Source organism: Python bivittatus, unplaced genomic scaffold, assembly GCF_059951505.1.
Source record: "Python bivittatus isolate LINGU-HERP-01145 unplaced genomic scaffold, Pbiv_v1 ctg000120_np1212, whole genome shotgun sequence".
In the NCBI taxonomy this organism is placed as follows: Eukaryota; Metazoa; Chordata; class Lepidosauria; order Squamata; family Pythonidae; genus Python; species Python bivittatus.
In genome coordinates, this window is record NW_028277037.1 from 8,164,617 (window position 1) to 8,188,366 (window position 23,750).

Consider the following 23,750-nt stretch of genomic DNA (forward strand, 5'->3'; position numbering starts at 1 on the left):
ATTCAATCTTTTACAAGTGATGGGGCTAAAATCTTGAAGTTGAAAGAAATCTTGGTGTACTAATTCAGGTCTATGACAAGAAACCTACCATATAATTACCGTACAGGGATTTTTTTCTTTTTCCCCTGAAAATGTAGTTTAAGATGACATGGTGTAAAATGATTTATAGCATATTGACTACAGTTCTTCTAATGAAAACGCAATTTTCAGAGGGTTCCCAGGAGAACACTCTCTGTGCTCCCCCAACACACACTCATGGAAAGTCAGGAGTTAGAAAATGAGAAGCAAATGGATACACAGCTGGGAGAAGCCAACAATAATTAATTTAACTACCAGTCATTTGCTCAGACCTGATATAAGTTAAAACAATTCCCATGAGAAATGGAAGGTCAGTGAAGGGAGTAGTTCACGCGGCACAAAGCTCCCGACGTCTGCTTGTACAGTCCAGTCATTTGAGAGTCCACAGGGTTTTTCTGGCCAATTCAACATTGGTGGGGGAAAAAAACAACCACCAGCAAGAACTACAGAATAATTGGCCCTGCTGTTTCTGGCTTTTTTGTACAGGTAAAAAGAAACAGAAAAACAGAAGGAAAAAAAACCTTTGATCTTGCCATCTAATTAAAAAAAAAAATCCTCAAAACCAAAACCACACCCTGCATATGCTGTGACCAGAGGCAAAATGATGGCATTAAAAGCTTTTTATTTGACCCACGTTGTTTCATTTTAATGAGCAGTGAGTACTTCCATTGTCCTTATTAAAGTGGTTAATGCTGTTTCAACAGCCTCATTATCACTACCAGAACACATTTTGTGTTGTTCTTGCAGCTAAGTCAACTCCTTTTAGTTTGAGGGTTGATCTGAAAGTCAAACCACCAGGCTGTTCAGAATGTGCTTGTTAATAAAAGGCCCAGAATGTTGGTTCTTGGGGTCTTTGGGACGATTGTACATTTACTCCTTCCCCTATAATCACTGGGACTGCAGCTTCTCTCAGCAAATTATTTTATAACTAGTAAATTCAGCGTAGGGTTATTACTGTGCCTGACTCCTTAATGTCTGAATAAAGACATCTTTCAACTGCATTTTGGCAAATGCTGGCGGTGAATGAGAAATAGGTTTTCAGCCTATATACAAATTCTTTATGCAATAAAACTTCAAAGGTCAGTGAAACAGAGCACAATGTAATCAAATAACTCTGTTCCATTGTTATAATTGTATTGTTGTCATTTATTTTTGTTTTATTGTACTTTATTATATGATTTAATATAATATGGTTTTATCATATCCAAATTATAAAGCAAAAAATGTAACCTATGCATGTTTTCTCAAAAGGGTTACTTAAAAGCTCTTACAGGTGTAATGAAAAGGTTTAAACATTCAAGAATTCATTTAAAAACAACTTTGAGATGTCTTCCTTTGCTGTATGAATACCTCCTTTGCTGAGTATTCCTTGATGAAGGAATTTGGTTCTTGTTAAGAAATGCATAATCCATTTATCTATTGACAATATTCAAGGAACCTAAAAACTGAATACAACACACACACACTGAGATATATTTTATCATTCTATAGTAGGCAAACGAAGCAATTTTTGAAAGCAGAGAGGGTGGGTGACTGACAGCTGAACTAGGTGAAAGATAGCATGATGACATCACACATGTTGTCATTGCTCAGATTTTCAGGAAAGAGTTGGGTTTGGAGAGTTTGTATTGCTTTTGTAGTATATTTCTTTGGTTTTAACATTAAAAAATGGGTCAGAATGCTGTGCAGTTGCAATAATGCGGATTGATGTTGCTACAGTCAATAACTACAGTTGATTTGATTTGACAAAAGCCCCTATAGGCAATCTTGGCATATCAGCATCTTGGATTTGCAACCTGAAGCACTAAAAAGCAGAACTAGGATATAAAAATGATATTAATCCATTAAATACTATCCTAAGGGATTCAGCTACATATTTCATACATGTTAAAAAAAAGTTGTGTTTAAAACCACAGACAGATGTTTTCAGTTCATCCTAAACTACAGCAAATTTAGCATCACTAATACAGCTACAACAATTTAAGAATTATTTTTGAACTTGGAATTCCAGTGAGAAACTGTTTTATACCTGGACGTTGCTAGGAACCAACTGAGCCAATATTAAGCATTTTCAAAGCCGTTAATACCAGCAAGAAAGAATTAAATAAGCATTTAAATGTCCTATTGCATCAGACCTTACAATTGCTTAGGTTTGGGTGGAATTAGGTCCTGTTAGACCAACCAGATAAAGAACACAGAGAATTCTTCATTAATCATGCTTTAAAATGTGTCGTGCTGTATCCCATCAGTCTAACTTAATTTGCATGAATTAATTATCGTAACTGAAGGATATCAAAGCAGTTAATTATTCTTTAATTTAAATCTGTGATCAGTTCAGGAGAAACTTCCAAAATGTTGCAAGCAGAGAAACTATGTGAACACACACCCAGTATACATCACACTGCAGTGCAGTGTTAAATTTACCCCTCATTACATACAGGTCATTGAAGACAACTGTTGTTCATGCTTTGAACCCTGGGGAAAATTCTAATGAACAACTAGGAAGAGAATCATTTGCAGAAATCAATTAGCCCTCTCCAGCACTCATTAGTACCCTTGCCATTATGCTCCTCACTTAAAAAGATTTGCAGTCTTTACCCTAAACATATTATTTACTTGCTAGCAACTTCTATGGCAATCAATGAGCTTTATGTACCCCAGGAAACATTTAAAGAAATGTAATCTTTACTATGAAAAAAAAAAGGTTATCTGGAGCAGAAGAGAAGAATGACTCACCAAAGTGTCCAGTCATGGCCACAGTATGGTTGAACATTTCCCAAGTAGAACCCGAGAGACTGAGTAACTTCCAGCAAGTTAGTGAAGTCTAGGCTAATGCTATTGAAAAGCACAGAAGTCATAATGATTTCATCAATAGCCCAAACATCTTCGCCTTGAGAAGAATGATATGGTTGCCACCATCGGAATTGAATGCCAAATTGTCTTGCATCTTCTGGTAACTCCACTGAAATTATTCTTTAAAAACAAAGAAACAGATTTATGGAAACTGCCTAGTACAGAAATCACTAAATTGATTGTAACTATCCATTGTATCTGGAATTTAAATTTAAGTTAAGACTTAGCAGCAGTAGGACATACCCTCTCCAAACCCTAAAGGTCATAGAGCCCAATTTTCTGTAAGGATATTTCCTGCAATATTTTGTCTTTGTATTAAGGTACAGATCAATAGAAGAATTACATTTTATTATTATTTTGCTATTGTGGGGAAAAAAAAAACATTTTTATGCTATTACAAAAGCCTTCTCTATAATGGTGCCTTCTGGAGAGATTTATAAATGCTGCAAACTTTGCTTTCTTTGGGGGATGAAATTAAAATGCTTACTTTTCCTGCATTTGAAAACATGTAATGCTTTTGGTTCAAATTAATTTGTGTCTTTATTTACATCTGAATAGCTTTTATGGATCTTCTTACAATTATATTATCCTGGGTGAATTTTTAAAAAAATGTTGCATACATTACCATGGGGTGTATTGCATTAAAAATAAAATAATTACATGAAATTTGGAATAAGGCTGAGCAAAAATTACCAAACCGTTTGTAGAAAGAAAGAACGATGACAATATTTTCAGTGTTCAGAACATTTAATATGTATAAATTCTCAACTATTCTTATCATTCTTTTTAAGTCAGGTAGCCACAAACATATACTTTGATTTCTTTATTATTATTTTATAGTTAACATTCTTAAGATACTTTCTCTCACTGTTCTTAGCTTTATTGCTGTGTAGTAGTGCATTATACCACAGGCAAAGTAGGCATTTGCCTAGGCCAGTGTTGTCCAAATTTGGCCACTTTAAGATGAGTGGACTTCAACTCCCAGAATTCCCCAGCCAGCCATGCTGGCTGGGGAATTCTGGGAGTTGAAGTCCACTCATCTTAAAGTGGCCAAGTTTGGAAAACACTGGCCTAGGGCCTTCCAAAAAGGGAGACCCTTTCCTGCCCCATGTCTAGTAGCAAAACTTCAGAGTTACTCCTGGGGGCAGAGTGGGTGGGATGGAGGGACAGGGCGCCCCCTGTGTGCCCTCAGAGGCAGCAGGTGCCTGAGTGACTGTTTCGCAGAGTCCGGCGGGGGCTGGGGCGTTAAGCTACACAATGTGCCACCTGCCTGGCCAGGCCCCTTGGCACTCTGCCCATGCTCAGAGGCTGGGCTCAGTACTGCCCTCACCCACCCTGCTGAGCTCCAACCACCTGAAGCCACCCATCTCCTTCCCCAACCAAAGCCGGCAAAAGAGCAGCCCCGTGTGGGGGAGAAAGCAGTGGCAGCAGGTCTGGCTTGGGATGGAGAAGGCAGGTGGGTGGGCAGTCAGGTGCTGCTTGGGGGACCCTCAGAGGGCATCAGTTGGGACACCTGGGCTTGAGTTCAGCTCCCTCCTTTTGCACTGGTGCTGGAGCGGCCAGATCACTTTTCCTCTTCAGGAAGTTGGGGTGCCATGTGGGGCCGAGAAGGTGGGGGGAGCATCAATTTTTTTTGCATCAAAACTTTGGGGCCCCTAAATTTTATTTTGCCTAAGGCCCCACATGGGCATAACATGCCACTGTTACCAGGTATGATAAAATTCAGTAATGATTGTTACTTTTATTTTTTACTTTTATACAGGGCATCCGCACAAGTAAGAAGAGATTTTGTCCAAGCAAAAGTGTTGGCACTAACTTTTCATGCCCGGATGTATATAAGCATCATATCTTGCCATGCCTGAAAGGAATCCCTGACCACAGCTGAACCAAACTAGACATACAGGTAGTCCTCAGGTTACGACCACTCATTCGGCAACCATTCAAAGTTATGACAGCACTGAATGAGGGGGACTTACAACCAGTCCTTGAAGTTCTGGCTATCACAGCACCCCTGCGGTCACATGATCATGATTTGGGAGCTTGGCAACTGGCTCACACTTAGGATGGTTGTAGCATCCCGCAGTCACATGATTGTCATTTGGGACCTTCTCTGTTGGCTTCTCACAAGCAAAGTCAATGGGGAAGCTGGCAAGGAAGGTCACAAGTCACTCCCATAAGTCACTCCTGCTGCTTTTTCTCCCAAGGAGCCCCACTATGGAGTACGAGATCCCAAGGATCCCAGGGATCTCGTAATTCATAGCATGCCCTCCCCTCGCACTCCTTAGCGCCAGCCCACAGCTCATGCCAGGCCGTTCATGGACACCCCCCATGCCCTGTGGCACCTGCGTCCCCCCTCACTCCATAGAGCCTACAAGCTTCCTCTTAAAAAGCTACTTTCTGCTGTACGGTGGGAGGAAAGATACGAAGTGCGGTCAAAGAGAAGAGTCTTTGGAATGAGCAACACAGCGAGATATAAAGTTAAAAAGCAATTTTGCCGCTCCCCTTTCTCAGAGATATCACTTTTACCGTAAGGTGGAGAAAAAACTGAAATTTCATGTTAGCTCTGGGAAGACAAGGGCCTACCTTTCCACCCAGTAAAATTACCACTGCAGGCAGCCGCTCTGGGATCCAGCATTGAAATATTGGTGGAGAATCTTGGGTTATAAAGACTGAACAGGCTTATGCTTGGCTTCCTTAATAGTTCTTAAACTGAATTAAACCTAATTCTTGATGAATGTATTTCACTCAGCTGAATTTTAAGAACAAGCCACGATTTGATGAGATGGCTGCATTGTTTTTAACATCAATTTTCTCCACTGTCTCGTTGTTAATAATATTACTGATGCCTTTTAAAGGGTGGTTGTTTTATTATTTTGATTTTATAATTGTTTTTATCGTAAGCCACCCAGAGTCACTTTATTGTGGGATGAGTGGCTACTGCATATAAATGTGACAAATAAACAAATAAATAAATAAATCATGATTGCATTGTTATCATTTGCCCTTTCTTCATATTTTAATTCTTCATGTTTTATTTCTTCATATTTTACATCTCTCGGATATTATATCGTGATGGAAGTGGTCATCCCATTTGCTGTCTGAGGCAGACCTAATAAAGCAGGGTCCCTCAACCTCAGCCACTTTAAGATGGGTGGACTTCAGCTCCCAGAATTCCCCAGCTGGCTGGGGAATTCTGGGAGCTGAAGTCCACCCATCTTAAAGTGGCTGAGGTTGAGGGACCCTGTAATAAAGGACTCACTCTGCGTCTTTCGTAGAGTTGCCCTGTTGGAACTACAATAATTGGTTTGTCCACTAGATGGCAACAAAGAGATACAGAAAATTTTAATTATTTTCTGCCATCTCCTGGTTATCTGGATTTTTGCAGCCCAGATATGACTACAGTACCTTAACTTTAGGAGTTGACAGCTGCATTTTCCAGGATCAAGAGTGGGAAGGTGAAGATAAAGACAGAATTCTTAAATGCCTCAGGCTGTGTTTCTAACCAGGTTAGTCATCATCCCTTTATCAAACTCTGCACTTCATTTTTTCCTCATTTATTTTTATTTTGGTTGCATGTTTGGGAAGGTTTATTTTGGAATAAATACCTCCATTTGTTGTCAGGGTTTAAGAGAACTTTTGTTAAGTTTTTCAGCAGCTTTTTAACAGTCCCCAAGATAAATAATACATAGTCTGTACGTGCCCTCGAATTTCCTGCCTGGAATGATTTCTTTCCCTATAAATATAAATTGGATTGGAATGGGATATCTATCCAGAGCTACCGGAAGAACAGGGCTGGGTATCTTGACAAAAAGACTCTGTGTCTTACATCTTTGTCTGTATCTGCTAGGGATTTTGGACAATGATGAGCCCAATGCCGCCACTGAAGACAGACCCAACTGCCAATCAAATTGTCTTTTGTAAATGCAATTAACACAAGTACCATCTTGTTCCTGTTTGGGACAGAAAAATGTCTTGGTGGGAGAGGCTGTTTCCTTCTTGTGTGTGTCAGCTTTCTGCCAAAGAGTGTTGGCACCGAGCACAAAGCACGTATTTTATTCCTTGATTAAGCAATTTACTTTTATATGTATCTTACTGTAGCAGGAAATTGAATGCACTTCCATTCTCACTATTGGGGGGGAGGGGGGGGAAGCAGAATGGTAGAAAATAGGACTATCCAAACATGAATTCTAGTGGGGAAGAGACCGTGAGCAGTCTTCTGCTGCATGTTTTGCGAGCCAGGCCCACGAGGAGTCTTCAAGAACTCTCCTGGCAGCTGTGAGAACAAAACCTAGATTTGATGAACTGTGAAGAAAATTAAGAATAATATTGAATTTCCAGGAGCAATTACAGAACACAGCCACGGGGAGCATACATTAATTGCCATGGCAATGACATCTTTGTGAATGTTCTATAAATCAATAACAGCAGATGCCCACATGAAACATGCAGGCAAAGGCTGAGGCATAACAGCATAAGGAGCATTTGTCCCCATCAATGTACAATAAAATACTGTCAAAGGGACTGTAAGTATCCTACCAAGCCTGTCTTTTTTGTCTTTTTTCCTTTAAAAAAATCTGTAAATCAAGTAGCAAGTGACTAGAAAAACATCAATTCGTACATTAACTTCGACATCTCCCCCTTGTTTCCCCTTCCCCTCTAACGATAACCACCGTACATGCTATTGCTCTTTAATTTGTGCCAGATGTGCAAAGACAGCTTTGCATCTTCACTTATGACAGAAAACAGCACATTACAAAGTGCTTTCTATGCGGTCTTTGTGAACTTCAATGTATATGCCTTTAAAGCATATTGTGATATCGCATTTATTATTGCAGGAAGAACGTGTTAATTGATTAGCAAGGAGGAGATCAAATGGCGAAACTGAACAAGTAATTCTGAGAGATTGGATGTCATAGAAAAAACACTTCAGACAATTAAAAGAATCTGGGGAATAGTGTGTGGTCTGGTTTCTAACATGTTGTGAGTCAAGTTCAGCCATAAAAAACAAAGATAATTCCTAAGAACACGCACTTCATTTTCCCCCTAACACAAGGAATGAAGAGGAAGGAAGTAGCTTTTTCTGAAGAATGAAAAATCCAAGATAGGAGTTTCACAAGACTTTGGACCGATCGTTAAATAAACCTTCTTTCACAACACACATATCCAGGCAAGTGTGTAGGAAAATATTGTATTTGGTTGAAAAAACGACAAGAGTTTTATAGTTGAGATGCACATCATCAGCTGACTGTGTTAGATATTTTTTCCTGCAGTAATGAAATGCTTTTTGAATTCTGTCTCAATGCTCTGCATACAAACTGGTATTCTTGTTTTACCTGGGTCAATCCCCATATCTGCTCCTATTGACTCCACATTGACAGCTGCTGGTGTCAGGGCAAGTACACAGATTAGCCAATAGAAGACCATATCTGTAGCTCAGGGTTGAACTGTGGAGGCCTTGGTGCTCTCTGAGCTGGGTTGTTTGACTGAAGACCTTTCATTACCTAGGTATGACTAGGTAACATCATTGGTGCTAACGAGCGTGGGGCTTGCTCCCTGTTTATATACAGTAGCTTGCCCTGCCAGTGTTGGTGGGGGTGTGGTTTTCCTCTTGGTACTTCCTTGATTAGGGAACTGCATATAACTGTATGTAAACAGGGAGCAAACTCCACACTCACTAGCACCGATTGTGTTATCTAGTCCGGTAATGAAACATCTGCATTCAAACAACCAAGCTCAGAGAGCACCAAGGACTCCACATGATAAGTCTCATGAGAAGTTCTAAGGCGAGGACCCAGAATTCAATATCAGACTGAGGGTGTCAAACCTAGTCTCTTTCTTGGGGTTTGCCCAAAACGTGTTTGCACCAAGAGCAACTGCACCAATGGTAGTTTGAGACCGACAAGAGCTACAGTAGCTTTTCCTCAGTTTCTCTTGTAAGACACAGGGAACAAAGAAAAGTGATCGGAATATCTGACACAAGTATTGTACTGCAAATGAGCCATCTCAGTTCCCTTATGATGTGCCATGCACCACCACTTAACCCCACACAAAGCCAAGATCTTTACCTGGAATGCAACTTTTCCATAAAAATAGGTCACTCTGAGAAACTGCCCCTGGGGTTTTGCAAAAATGAAACTGGAGCAGATTATATGCATTTTATCAGCAAAGCAACAGCAGTAATTGAGTCTAATGTGGACTAATTCCTTCCACAGCTCTGAAGGTGCATTGCTATTACACCTTCCACTGGAAAACACTCCTAAAACTTTACTAAAGCAATGAAATTGCCAAAAGTAATCATTAGCATTAAGAAGTAATTTTGAGGAGTTACTGCTTAGGTCAGGCATATCCATGAAAAGGTAAATGAGGGGTATTTGGGAAAAATTAACAGATTCCAATATTACACTCTTATTGGATAGTTGTACATTACTTCTGAGTATGAGTGACCAATATCCCATATTGCTGAAAAATAGCCTCACAGTGTCCAAAGATCCTGCATTTTATCCTGCAGCTACTAAATCTGATTACTAAGGAGTCAGGGATGTCCACAGAGAGGTTAGAAAAGTCAAGATGGCATGGACATAAAAAGGAGAAGAGCTTTGATTGCACAGTTGTGGCTACAACCTTTTTGACCCCCTCCTTGCAGACACCTGTGTAAAAAGGCAACCCACTTTAAAACTGAATAGTGATTCTTTTGCTTTGGGGGGCAGGGTTGGGAGAAAGTTTACACATCTTTGCTGCATAAAATGTCAAATAATTCTAGGTCTAAAAAATCCCATTCCATATTTGTGGGGGGAAGGGGAGCCCCTCACTTTTTTGCATGGAAGGCAAGACGAGGACATGTAAACAGTGTTTGACCATAAGTTCTTTTCTATTACCATGCAAACTTTAAATAATATGACAGGGACTTTGTTTCATAAACTGTAACTACCCAAATGCTATATGAGTGCCTTTCAATTTTCAAAATCATCTAGTTGATCACAGAAGCAGAGAGAAGCAGACCACAGAGCCAGATAATAATTCCAAATCTATCCTGGCTTACATGTGCTACAGAGGGGATCATTTTAGGGGCTAAACAATTTAACATTGTTTTGGGGATCAAGACTGCAAAGTGGATAGCACATACCACACCAAGTTGAGGGATGACTTTTGAAGAGTTTGATTTCATTGGTATGCGTCTATTTTAAGGTTTACTCTATAGTTTTCTTCTTTTTCTGGCCTCAAAATAGCAGGAAAAAAAATCCTTTTTCTAGCAATCATGGTGAAGCGGGGCTCTAACGGTCTCCAGAAGGCAACCCAGGGGACATGAAGGATCCCTAAGGCTGTATGTTCCCCACCCTTCCTGGACAGAATGTCAGGACTGGGAAGATCCAGGTTTAGATTGCTAGAATAGCTAGTCCCCCCAACAGGGATAAAAACAGGAAGAATTTCTGCAGGATCTCACATTTTTTGGTAGAAGGGCACGACAGAAAGCAGGTAAATGAATGCTACAGTATATTATAAAAAGAATAATGGGACTTTTCAATAGCCTCTGTGCCTGTGGTCAAACAGATTATTTCCTAATAGGATGCCTCTGCATTATTCCACATTAAAGCAATGCATTTACCTTGGTTCATGATAGTTAAGATAGGAATAATGTTCCAGCAGTTTCCATGTAATCCCATTGTCATATGAATAGTGCAGTAAGACACCTTCCCCAGGCTGATCAGGTGCTTTGCAAGTACTCAAAACCGATTTGCTTCCAAGTCGCAGAGTGAACTGGAGGAATCTAGTTAACAAGGGTATGAATCGTTGTAAATTACCATTTCTACAGCATTATCTTCCTAAAGCTGTTGTCTTTTTTTTTTTAATCTTATATAGTAAGGCGAACCTAAGGTAAACAATATCGAAGAGTCCTTTCTGGAGCTGAAATTGTTTATTCAGTCCAGCCAGGTAGTATGGCATATATTGTTTTTAAGTGCCAATCATTATTGCATTCAATTATTTATTAGGAACCAGAGGGGTGGAGGAGCTATTGAATGGATCTAATCAGCTGCCACAAGCTGTCAAAATAAATACAACCCCATAAATAATTAATTAGCACTTGGCTCTGACACTCACTTTTGATATTAATGTTGCATGTTTGCAAACTCAGGCACCATATAATTACCCCCCAATGTATTAAACACTTAGCACTGCAAATAAAACAAAGTTTAAAAAAAAATGAAATGCACTCTCAGACCTAAAATTAAATGTAAAAATATTAAGAAGCAAGCAACCTCACTGAATTATTTTTATCAAACAGAAGCTCCACCTTTAACTGAAGATACCGGGGATTCATTCCAAGCAATATACAGTATATCCAGAATCTAGTTCAAATGGGTCTGCATTGTTTCCATTTATTCCTATTTACCTCGACTGTGAGCTGTCAAAGAAAGAAGTGACGACCTGTCGCCTCCCATCTTTGTTCAAAACCAAGGCTTTCCCGCTTGCTAGAACTCCACAGCCAAAACTGACTTCAGCACCACGGATAGAGTAAAAGTTGTGATACGAAGAGAGTCTCGAATTGCTAAAACTCTCCGAGATAAACATGGGGAACGTTTGGGAAGCCATTTCGCATGCAGGCCCTGAAAAGCCAGGGTCACACCTGTTACAGAAATAAGCAAAAGCCAGCTAAATATTATCAACATTTGAGAGAAATAGGTTACGGATAATGTAAGAGATCCTAAGAAATAACAGCCATTACACCACAAAACTTTAATACCTATGTATCACCTCTCTTCATTTTTTGTTCTTTCCAAAGTTGTAAGAAAAAAGATGAAATTGAATAGTCTATGACTAATTAACTAATTATAACTACAGGATTTTGCCATTATTATTGTTGGTTGCAGAGTCAGCCAGTTGTTCAGACTGGATTTGGCATTTTTATCCAACCTATTGAGTCCTTTCCAAGAATCTGGGATAGGCAGATGTTGTTCTTCAATGGTGTAAAAGGTATCGTCGCAGGATATAAGCTGTTCCAAATAAAGCTGCCTTCTGCAATTGACTGATGGTGATTTTGCCGATGATCTTCAAGTGGTGCTCCAGATGTTCTGGGATTGCACCCAAGGTGCCTATAACTATTGGTACTATCCTTGCTTTCTTTTGTCACAGTCGTTCTATTTCTATTTGCAGGTCTTTGTATCTTGTGACTTTTTCCAGTTCTTTCTCTTCTATTCTGCTGTCTCCAGATATTGCAATGTCCGCTATCCAGACTTTTTTGTCTTTCTTATCAACAGTTGTTAAGTCTGGGGTGTTATGTGGCAGGTCCTTGTCTGTTTGAATTCTAAATTCCCACAGTACTTATTATTGTTGCTGTTGTTATTCTTATTATTTGCTATTATGCTCAAAATCCTCCCTTTTCTTCCTTAGTGGTCATAGACAATCTTTCCTCTGAGAGATTCTCTCAAAATTTAATGCAGCTGAACAATAAATAACAATACATTCCCTCAATGCAGTTGAACAATAAAGACTTAAGAATATGTTTCAAATTAGAATGGTCCAAAGTTAAGAGTTATCACATTCATGACTCAGAAAAAAGTAGGAAAATAACCATTCAACTGAGAGAAGAATTAACTGGAGCCTAAAATAAGCCTTTCCTCTAGTTCCAATTAAGGCTGTTGTGTTAACTTCAGGCCAGCCCATGCAATCTGTCTGCCATGGAGATACGTCTGATCTAAGCAAAGCAGGAATTTGTCATTTTTTAAAGAGCCTGATTATGCTACCAGGAGGAGCTATAATCCCAGAGGACAGGCTGTCCTACAACCTAGAAAGCAACTTTACAGAACACAAAAGACATTGGACAGTGCTTTATGATCAGACTTACTTGCAACCAGTTCTACTGCATTGACCTCGCCCTGAGCAGAATTTGAGACAAGAAGGTCCAATGTAAACTACAGAAGAAAAAATAGGTGTGCTGAAGTTAAATTCCAGAACGAATGACATTTTTAAGTGATAGGCATACAAAGTTCATAACTGTATCTAGCAAGACTAAAGTATATAACTTTAAAAAACTTCTACCCTAAGTCTGACAGTAGATAGAAACAATTACTCAGAGAGCTGCTACCTCCCTTTCACTAGATGTGTCCAAGCAAAGACTCTTCAGGTAGAAGTCAGACAGTTATCTGCCTGGGTTGTTTTAATTGAAACACCAAGCAAGTGGTTGGATTCCCCAGCCTAAACGTGATTCTGTTCCCAGCAGGATGACTGCATGAGAATAAGAATGTTTGGAAATGTCTGGTATTAATGTTCCTTCACTTCTGGAAAGTGGTACCTGCACTTCATACAATTAATATTGCCTTGAAATAGTAACAGTTAATCCCTGCTTAAATAAAGAAGCGAATAACCTCATAAGAACATATTAGGAATTAATTACATTTTTCAAGAGGTGTTTTCAGACTATAAAACTAATAGAAGGGTGGTTTTTTTTTTCCTGTTAAATAGAAGAGTAATTTTTTTGGTGTTTTTTTTTTTTTTTTTTAAGTTAGAAGATCATAAGAACCAGGTCAAATCACCCTGAATGGAGTGAGGGGAGGTTTACCCATCCAGCCTTCTTTCTGCTCCCATTTCTCGCATCCCCATGAGCCTGTAGAAGGTGAAAGGGGGGGAAATCCATGGAGTGTTTAAATGGGGCTACTCTAATGTCACATCTGTATCTGAAGGTTTCTCTTCCAGATTCCTCTGATGCATAATGGTGGGGACAGAGTAAGTATCCCCTGATTAACCCAGAGAACTTTGGGAGTTGTTGTAGTCTAGAAATGAACTTGCTCTGTTTGCATGACATGCTTCATCCTTAAATGATCCAGTTGGGATGTCATGCACACCCAGCCAATGGGTCCTAGCAAGCAACAGATCACCAGAATGGGCGGGGGGGGGGGGGGAGAAACAGTACAGCATTCACCTTTTCATTCTTTAAACCAGTGCTCCTCAACCTTGGCAGCTTTCAGATGGGTGGACTCCAACTCCCAGAATTCCCCAGCCAGCTGGCTGGGGAATTCTGGGAGTTGGAGTCCACCCATCTGAAAGCTGCCAAGGTTGAGGAACACTGCTTTAAACAACACCAAAATCCATTTTTCAACCAAACAAGGGGCTGGAGAAAGACTCTGATATTTCAGATCCAAAGCTCCCTTCACTCCCACTCCTTTACTGGGGCTTCCTGAGTTTGAAGGCTAGTGGGGAAGAGAGAGATGGAGGCCATGACCACATGACTGAAGCCTCAAACTTTTTCAGGGCTAAACCTGTTTTAAGGGGGAAAGGTATGCTCTCTTTCAAATGGTTAGCAAAACAATCTTTAAAAAAATATATTCACAAGTTAAAGTAGGCAATTTCCTGTTTCAAATGGAGGGGATAATGACATCCAGTAATTTCACAGGGTAATACACTGTCTTTTCTATACATTACTTATGTATTCAATTAATATTCCACCTTTGAGCCCAGAGAGCACTCAAAAGTAGATCTGCAGCTTTCTTATTATGCTAATAATATAAAAACAAGGGATATGTCACTTACAATTAGCTTATTATGCTAATAATATAGAAGTATATAAATAAAATAATTTGAAATATAATAATATAAAAACAAAGGGTATGTCACTTACAAGGAACATGTTATACATGTAAAATATTTCTGCTTTGATCATACCTTTCTAGTTTTTAAAGGACTCTGACCCTTTTTATTTAGTCTTTATTTCTTGTAGGTCTTAAAACCTTGCTACACCAGGATGGGTGCAGTCTGTAGCATTGTGAACGATTATTCTTTACCTGTCCCCTCTTGGAAATGAATTCCCTCTGACCTTAGCGGTATTAAAATGAAATCAGATGGATTCATTCTGAACTTGGTTTCAGCAGTTTTAGAAAAATGAACTTTAAAGCACTGGCGATTCAAGAGAAGAATTTGATTCATATGGAGAAAGGGATAGTGGGAAACTTGCTTTAACAACATACTATTTTTTTTCTTTCCCATTTAGAGTTTTGTCTGCTTTGGACTTCTCATTTTATCATGTGACTGTGCAATCTGTTTAGATTAGGAAATCATTGTTCACTTAAGTACCAAACTATCAGAAAAAATGTTTCAAAATTGGACTTCCAAGTTTATTCCATGGGGAAGCAAGAGAGTAGTTAAAGGTAAAAGAGCACAGCTGTTAAGTTTTATTGGCTATAACATTGGTGGTAATAAATAGTACTAACTGTTGTCAATTGCCCACATGTTTCCAAGAACCGATCCTGTTTGTCTCCATCGAATCCTGGTATCTCTGGTTAATGCTGCATTTGGAAGGGGAATAGTGATACGGTTCCACCTGAAACAAACATACGAGTTTTCAGGCTTTCAAGGTCACAAGTTGATTTTAAAATGTAAAGGTGATCAGCTTAAATGAAACCCAGAGATTCCAGTTCCATCCACAGACAACATCAGACAGTTTTGCATTACCATACTGGCTTAAATTCTATGGGAATATGGAATAGATGTGACGGTATAAATCCTGCCTCAGTGTCCTCTCAACTCGCTCAGCCTGCAACACCCCACCCCTGTAAATTTATCACTATTGAACTATCTGACTCCGGCAAGAGTTCTAGATCTATCATATTGTTGCTTTAAGGTTTTCAAGAAGAGTAACTTCTAAGACAGTGTTGTCCAAACTTGGCCACTTTAAGATGAGTGGACTTCAACTCCCAGAATTCCCCAGCCAGCCAACACTGTTCTAAGAATACCATATATGGTTAGAACTAGGTTTTTCTTAAGAAATAAAACTAGTTTCAACAGATTATCAAAAACTAAATATTGTTCTATCAAGTCCAGTTTCATACCTAAAATTCTTGAACAGGGAAGGCTGTTCCTTTATTAATTTTAGGAGAACAGCATTTTTAACATCATGTACCTTATTTAACTGCCTTTGTCACAGAGAAGAAATTACGAGGGGTTATTATCTTCGCTGCTTTTCAGAGTCATGAGCAATTTAATTTTTCATCATTCTTCGGGTAGTTATTTTTACAAAAAACTCCCTTACCCACTGTAGTTTTCGGAAGCATAGACTGTACTGTGAGGAAGGTGGGATCCAGCACATGTCTCTGGCAAACATTCAGAGTGAAGTAATGACCAGGAACGGCCATGGTTGGTGGAGAATTCCAAGCTAACACTGGCCACAAAATGAAACAAAGACATAAAATGGAACAATTCAATTCCTTATCTGGACTAAATTGCAGTAAATTGGTATTTGTACCAAGAACACATAAAAGCTTTATAATCATGGCTTATTAAATAATTGATCTTCCAGATGCTGAAATATGAAATGCCTGGGAGTGCTGAAAAGCTGAACATTCAAGATGAACTACGGTGCACTAAAACACAAGATGGTTACCCATGTCAGAAAGTGTTTAGCTGATGGGTGTGTTGACAATGTCTCTATGCCTTACTTACGCTGCAGGCACATTTGATTTTTAAAAAATGATATACTATTGATGTGTCAGATGAGAGCCAGACTAAGAAAAACTGAGAGGAAAGGTTGATGTGATTCTGCTAACAATAGGTTCCTCAAACAACTTTGTGGAGGGGTCAGTAGGCTGAGTTGGATATTGAGTTAGGCTGTTTATATTTCATAAGTTCAGAGTTAAAGGTCAAGTGGTACATGGATGTTATAGTCAACATAAGCATTTTCAGAAACAAAACAGGAAAGGCAGACATACACTAGAGGCCATTTGGGAGAACATGGTGAGATCCTGCCCCAAGCCCCACCAGTCAAAATTGAAGACCCAATCTTCAGTGATGCCATTCATTCTCAGGGGAGAGCTGCTTCAAAGTGCCAGAAGCACTTCAAAGCACCTCTTCCCTGGGCTCTATTTTCAATCATCTTGTGTCATCTCCTGTCAGATAAAGTGTGGGGCACTCAAAGCAGAGTGACTACAAACCTATTAGTTAGCATGCCTGCAAGGAAAGTTGATACCGCCTTCAGCCATCCCACAATTCCTGTGATGGGGGATTTGGGGGGGAGGACTTCAGTTTCAATTAAGATTTGTGGGTGTTTTTTTACCCAGAACAACACCTACTCCTGTATTTTAAGAAAAGTTTACTGCCTCTCATTATTAAAAATGAAAGCCAGTTACATACATTCAAATGTAGCATGAGTCTTATTATATTCTGTGAGCTCTGCTGTCAACTAATTTGGGAAACATTAACAGAAATTTACCCCCTTGAAAAATGTATATATATAGTAATGTAAACAGTGCAATTTAATTCTAACAGCCCCATTTTAAATTCTGCAGATGATGCATTAAAACAAATTAATAATTCATTAGCTTGACACCAAATAAGGCTTACCCATTTCAGAATCATTTATCTGGAATATGACTTTCCTTGAAGAATGCCTTTCTGTACAGTTATTGTGTGCATGGTATTTTAAATTTGCATTAAATAGCTTATGAGGCTTCACTGATTCCATCTGAGGTGAAATTATATGGATACCTTGAGGACCATATTCACTTCATATATTTATGCAAGGTTTCTTACATTCCCAGTCATGAAATGACAGTGCTATTCAAAATAATGCTTTAATGGCTAAAGAAATGTGTGCTGCCAAATTATTTTTGAAATTCAGATGAGATTTGTCGAAAGTTAGCAACTCATAAAAAAAGAAAACGGTGTTTGAGGCACTATGGGAACAGGAAGCAAAGAAAACAGTTCAAAAGAGATCAAAGACTATATCAGAAAGCTTCACTATCAAGCAGAAAATTATGCTGATCCATGTATCCTAAAAGAAAGTTTCATTTAAAAAGAATTATTCATATTAGAATTTCTGTTCAGCATCGCTTACTAAAAATGGAAACAATTTAGGTCCCCATCCTGCTGTGATATCATGCTCAGCACCAGCAGAACAAATAAGTATCTATATGAAGAATACCCTCATCTGCATATAAATATATAGTAAACTCTAAAGACTGACAGCAATGAAAGAGGTCCACCAAAGTGGGTTTTCACCAACCTCATTCACCAAAGAATTTGGGATCGCAACTTCCAGAAGATCTAATAAGCAAGCTTCTTGGAATTCTCCACTTCTGGGGACATCAGACTGAGGAAGCTCTGATTTAAACTTCCCATTTTTCCCCTTATGTTTCTATTTATTTTTTTTAGGTGCAGGAGGCACGTCAATACTGTTACCTTTGCCATGTTCAGCTCACACTCTTGTGTCTGGCATAAGTTGAGTCATTTGGGCAGAACGTTTAACTGGCCAAACCAATGTTACCTGTTTCCACAAGAATGGGTTCTGTGGTATCTCAGGCAACTATGTAATGCTATTAACTACAGATACCAGAGAAACTGTACATGCAAATGCTGTGCCATTTTTACCATCTAGGTCTTATTTCTCCTCCTCCTCACAATGTTCTCTTGCTTTGTAAGTTCTACTATCTCAGTCTTTTGCCAGATGAAAAGGACAACTGATGGTCACTTCCATGAGGACCTCACATCTCCTGATAGCAAGTTTGCACTGATATTTGAGAAGACGCTTTTTTACTTATTTTGGCTGTGTCTGCAAGGCCTCTCCCTTTGCTCTAAGACAGGAGCAGCAATACACCAATAGTGTATTCTAGACGAGTAGTATAGTCTAATAACAGGACAGAAGCTCTTACGTGTGCAATGAGGCTTTCCAAAATTCAGAGAACCAGAGCAGTTTACTAGTGTAACATCTGCACTGTAAAAATCTGTCTCTTTCATCAGTCCTGGGACAGGGTGAGTTATAATCCTCTCCCTGGTATGAAATTGGATTCATGCCTCGACTGTTATTGGGTTTCATTTTGTTCTTCCGAAATGAGCTGCTGGATATCACTGTTTTTCCTCATTTTTATTAGTAGGTTGTGATTTTTAATTTTAAAATGTAAGCCACCTAAAGCCGCATACACATTTATTAACCTACTTAATTTGCAGAAGTCTGAAATGAGGATCAGATAGGAAGATATTTCTGGAATATACATGGACGTGTTTACTGAGAATTCTAAATGTTACAGTTTTAACAATTCAAGGGAAGAGCGATGTACATGATTGCAACTTGCCCATAGCAAGTATATTGGGGATCCTTTTCACACAATATGAACAGATTTAGCACCGACTCCTTTTTTTTTCCAGAAAGGAAAGCAAAAAAATCCTAGTTATATAAAAGCTGCTATTATAAATTAGAGAACCAACCGTATTTACAAAAGGTCATGCTGGCTTGCTCTACCTGTTGCCCGGTTGATGGGTTCCACAACCCAGGTTAATGGAAAACTGGATCATATGTGTAACAGTGGAAGGAAGAACTGGCAAGACATGGAAGTAGTCAACAGCCCAAACATTTCTATTATGCCCTTGGTGATTCTTCTGCTTGAGGCAGAATTTGGTGGCTGGAGTCTGAAGTTCTGGACTGATGACCACTGAGACCAAAGAGGGAATCTTAGATAGAAATAAGAAAAATCAGAGAAGTGCAGTTAATTTCAACAGTTTCCAGTCTCTAGCAAAAGAATGATGTATAAAAGTTAATAAGTATATTGGGCATTTGGTTTCTTTGGGGGAAAGGCCTGCAAGAAATCCAGAACTATGATTTTGTTGGAATCTATTAGGATTTCAAGCAACGAATACTGGTCACAGGATAACTCTGTTATTAGATTATACTTCCCAAAGGCATGGAAGTGCAGGATCCATGAGAGATTTTACAAGAGTAATTTGACAGTGCCAGATACATCTAAGGCAGTGGTGGGGAGGTTAAAAAAAAAGTCATGACGATGACTTGCAGTGCATGTAAAATAGGGGTGGGGTTTTAATTGTGAGGTTATGGCAGCCATCTTGACTTTTTTTGACCCACCACATGCAGATCCCCCTGGGAACAACCTAATCCCAGGCAGCTGCAAATCTATACTGCAACAATTCCCTGTGAAATTCCTCTGTTAATTATCTTCAATTCACAAACATACTTTTCCTGATTTAAGCCAAATGTTTTGCTTGAGCATTTGGTGGCAATTAGAGGAATGCAACAACATTATTTTTGCAATCCCATCCAAAACTCTAGTTCTGTCTTCCTGAATCCATCTGAGGTGTCTTGGCCATATTGGCTATCGATTCTAATAAATGCACTCTAGTCTAAATGTTTGGGGAGACCCCCAAGGATACACAAATATCCTTCTTTTTGTGATCTAATTGCAGGTAGCAATTTACTTAAGTCTGCTAAGAACCACCATACATTTTGAAAAGTGGCATTTCTGGCATAAAATCATTTAGAGATGCTGTAATCAGATGCTCCAAGAAAACATGAAGAGCAGCAGAATGAGCTTTTGTCAAAATGATGAAAGCAGCATCATGTCGTCATGTCACGAGCTCCACCCCTTTTGTACGTGCACGTGACATCATAATGCACCTAGAAAAGGGGTAGAAGAGGCTTGCCCTTGCCTCCTTCTTCCTAAGGCTGAGAGGGACAGACTGTTCCTAAGTCCTCCAGTTGGTTTTCTTGCTTAAGGTAGGACTAGAACTCATAGTCTCCTGGCCTATGCCACATTGGTTCTCAGTTTAAATTTACTTCCTTCAGATCCTAAAATTTAGATACTAAATTTTCCTTTCATGAATGGGTCAGAATTTTCCAATATTCCTTCATCCTTGTAGCCCTTGAAAGCCACCCCACACTGACTGAAACAGTTTTGAAAAAGTGGTGTTAGGAGATACTTTTCTCTTTACAGCTTGGAGTCAGGCTGTTTTAATCTATCTAATCCTACTTTCAGGATTTATTTTGAATACTTACCCTATAGGAAGCATAGGTCATTACATCAAGAGTTATGTGATCTTTTCTTCCTTCAATTTTTGCGTATAATAGGACATCATTTTCATGGGCTTCTCCAGCGTCACAGCTTCCACCTGAAATAAGATGCAAGACAATTTCATTAACGTTGTTTGTATTTTAATAGTGAAAATTATGGCTAGCAGAGATTGTTAAGGTAACGTGGGCCAATATAGGAAAAAATTATGCTAATAGAATACTCATCTTTCTTTAATTCTAATACAAGTGGAACAATAATATACATAGTACAATGGGTTGTATCATAAGTATATACATGAGTGAGTTTCTTACCAACTTCCTGGGTATTAAAAATACCCCCCCCCAAAAAAATCATCCTTTACCTTAAGGCAGTGTTGTCCAAACTTGGCCACTTTAAGATGAGTGGACTTCAACTCCCAGAATTCCCCAGCCAGCATGAAGTTGAAGTCCACTCATCTTAAAGTGGCCAAGTTTGGACAACACTGCCTTAAGCTCTTGTCTCTAACATTAAATATTGCAAGCCTATCGGTTGTACAACAAGCTAATAATAATGTAATTGAACAAACATATACCATTGATACTAGCCAACGGCACCTACAGTGAAGGTAATGGGTTATGGTTAGGGTTAGCTAAGACCCTGCAAAATCTTTTCATTTATTTGATATTTACAGAAGGAAGACATGCCTGAATTTATTTGTTGCCCTTTTGCAGCATACTGGATGAACCTTCACTTCCCCTTCAGAAGAACTAACCTATGCATTTTCCTTATTCTCATTTTCAAAGATGTCTTAGTCAGAATTTGAGTTCTCTATGATCTTAAAAGAAATAAAAATACTTTATCTGGACATGTAGAAATGAAGTCTAATGGATCAGAACTGATCGAATAATTAATTAAAATAATACTATCATAATTATATATGTAATGATATATCAATTTTGGAACATCAAATTAAACCTAGATAATACAGAAACAAATTGTTTCATAAAGAGCAGGTTCAAAGACTGAGAATTGACAGATTTCATTAAGTCATTTTAGAGTCAACTTTTAGAGTCTGGTACAGTCATGTCCTTCCAGGAATTAATTATCATGTTTTTGTAATAATTGAAACACGATATATCCAAAGCTCTTTATAAGCATACAAATTCCAGTTTGGGAGGATTTAATTCAACAACCCATTAACATCTTCAAACTTTAACTTCCTCTCAAAGATTTGGTTCACCAAGTAATAATAGTTAACTAAGAAGGAATTTACAAGAACAAGACCAAATTATGTGCCCTAACATTCCTTTGAAATTATTACTACACTCCCGTGTAAGAAAAACAATTAAATATCAATTAAAGAGTCTAATAAACTTGCAAAATAATTTGTTGTTCAATTAACCTAGTTTTCAAATCAGAAGACATCTACTTCTTATTTCTTAAATCCTGAGACCATTGTTTTTTGGGTTTAAAATATTTCAGTTCTCTATTCCAAATTTCTTGTATATTATCCAAATTTATTTTTAAATTATTTTTAAATTATCAATAATAATGGGATATTGGTTTAACCTCCATAAAAGGGCACAGGTTGATAGTAATCGAATTATCAACAGCAGCAACAGCCCTGGTAGGACTGTACCACCTCAGACTGCAGGTAAACGATCTCATGTTTGAATATGGCTTTAAAAAGGGAAGTGTTTATGTATACCTGTAGCAGTGTCTAATACCATCCATCTTGATACATTCATTCAATACATGCCGAGAGATTTTTTTCACATAATGGAGATTTGTATATTTGTGGCTCGGAGGAGGATTATGCCAATGAAGCTAAACAAATGCTAGTTGAGCACTTGCATTTTTAACTCAAAAATAATTCAGATAAAAAAATAGCTCTAAAATCAAATCAAATCAAAATCAAATAAAAAAAATAAAAATAAAAATAAAAATAATAAAAATAAAAAAATAAAAAAATAACTCAAAATAAAATCCATTTGCATTTCTTTTTTTAAGCAACATCTGAACACCAACTCATTTTCATGCAATCAGTGTTTTCAGTGAAATCACCCAAGCTGTGCTGAGCTAACAGCTTTGTCCCAGAGTTCATAAGGTTGACAAAAGTGTCTTTCCTGTTTTCCACGCAGGTGTGACTCCCCTGGACATCACAAGCTCCCCTTCCTGCTGCATTTTAGGTCCATTACACATCACAAACGAGATTTGACAATTGAGACGGAAGATCAGAGAATTCCCTTCCAGTAAGAAAGTCTGTTTTTTTCCTTGTTGACAGAAAAAACAGCCTCACCAGGGAAAACAGATCCATTCTGTTTCCTTTCTTGTTCTTTCCATTTCGCGTTAATGGGCGTAGTGTTGAAAGAATGAGCTTCCCATACAGTTTGCCCCCATTTGTGGACGTTGCAGAATAATATTTGGGGGGGGAGGAAATGTTATGGAGGCCAGCTGCATGGTTTTGCCAAATTTAAACCTTTTTGTTTATCTCAACATTGGTTCCCACTGATGGTAAGATTCATGAAAAGTCAGTGATTACATCTCCCCTTTTTCTGAGCCACAAATGGTTCGGCTTGCCTTGCCCTTTCTTCTCTTTCTCCTTTTGAAGAAGCCAATACCCCAGGTAAAATTCAAATGGTAGGAATGCCATGCTCCAGCTAAAGACTAAAAATAAACAAGATCTAGCTGGAAATTGAAAAGAAGCCAAAAGTTACTAAATAAATTATTTTATTGAGCCACATGTAATTTGGCCATCAAACCTTCTCTGTAGGCACTCCGGTTTAAATTTTTGCCTTTGAATTCTACTGAAGAGTTTGCCCATGGAAAATAACCTGGGCTTCACTCAATAGCGTTATTTTGTTTATTGTTTATTTATATGGTATCTCCAGGACTAGACAGTCCTATTTATGTAATTAAAGGATTTCTTATTCCATTTGGTATTGATGTGGCAGCCAATGTGGTGTAGCAGTTGTAGTGTTGGACTGGCCCAGGTTTTAGGTCCCCCTCAACTTTGGAAGCTCATTGTTTAACTTTGGGCCAGTCATTCTCTCTTTGTCC

The 23,750-nt window shown here is 38.6% G+C and overlaps 1 protein-coding gene across 1 annotated transcript in view; it reads right to left on the minus strand.

Annotated features, from left to right (window-relative positions):
- RELN (reelin) overlaps window positions 1-23,750 on the minus strand; it is a 320,681-nt gene that overhangs the window by 107,795 nt on the left and 189,136 nt on the right. The window contains exons 13-20 of the mRNA XM_088134961.1: window positions 20,696-20,808; window positions 19,151-19,359; window positions 15,950-16,078; window positions 15,132-15,241; window positions 12,773-12,839; window positions 11,321-11,554; window positions 10,535-10,696; window positions 2,815-3,051 (exon numbers count right to left, since the gene is read on the minus strand). Coding sequence (XP_087991087.1) covers window positions 2,815-3,051; window positions 10,535-10,696; window positions 11,321-11,554; window positions 12,773-12,839; window positions 15,132-15,241; window positions 15,950-16,078; window positions 19,151-19,359; window positions 20,696-20,808 — 1,261 coding nt within the window. The remainder of the gene's footprint in view (window positions 1-2,814; window positions 3,052-10,534; window positions 10,697-11,320; window positions 11,555-12,772; window positions 12,840-15,131; window positions 15,242-15,949; window positions 16,079-19,150; window positions 19,360-20,695; window positions 20,809-23,750) is intronic.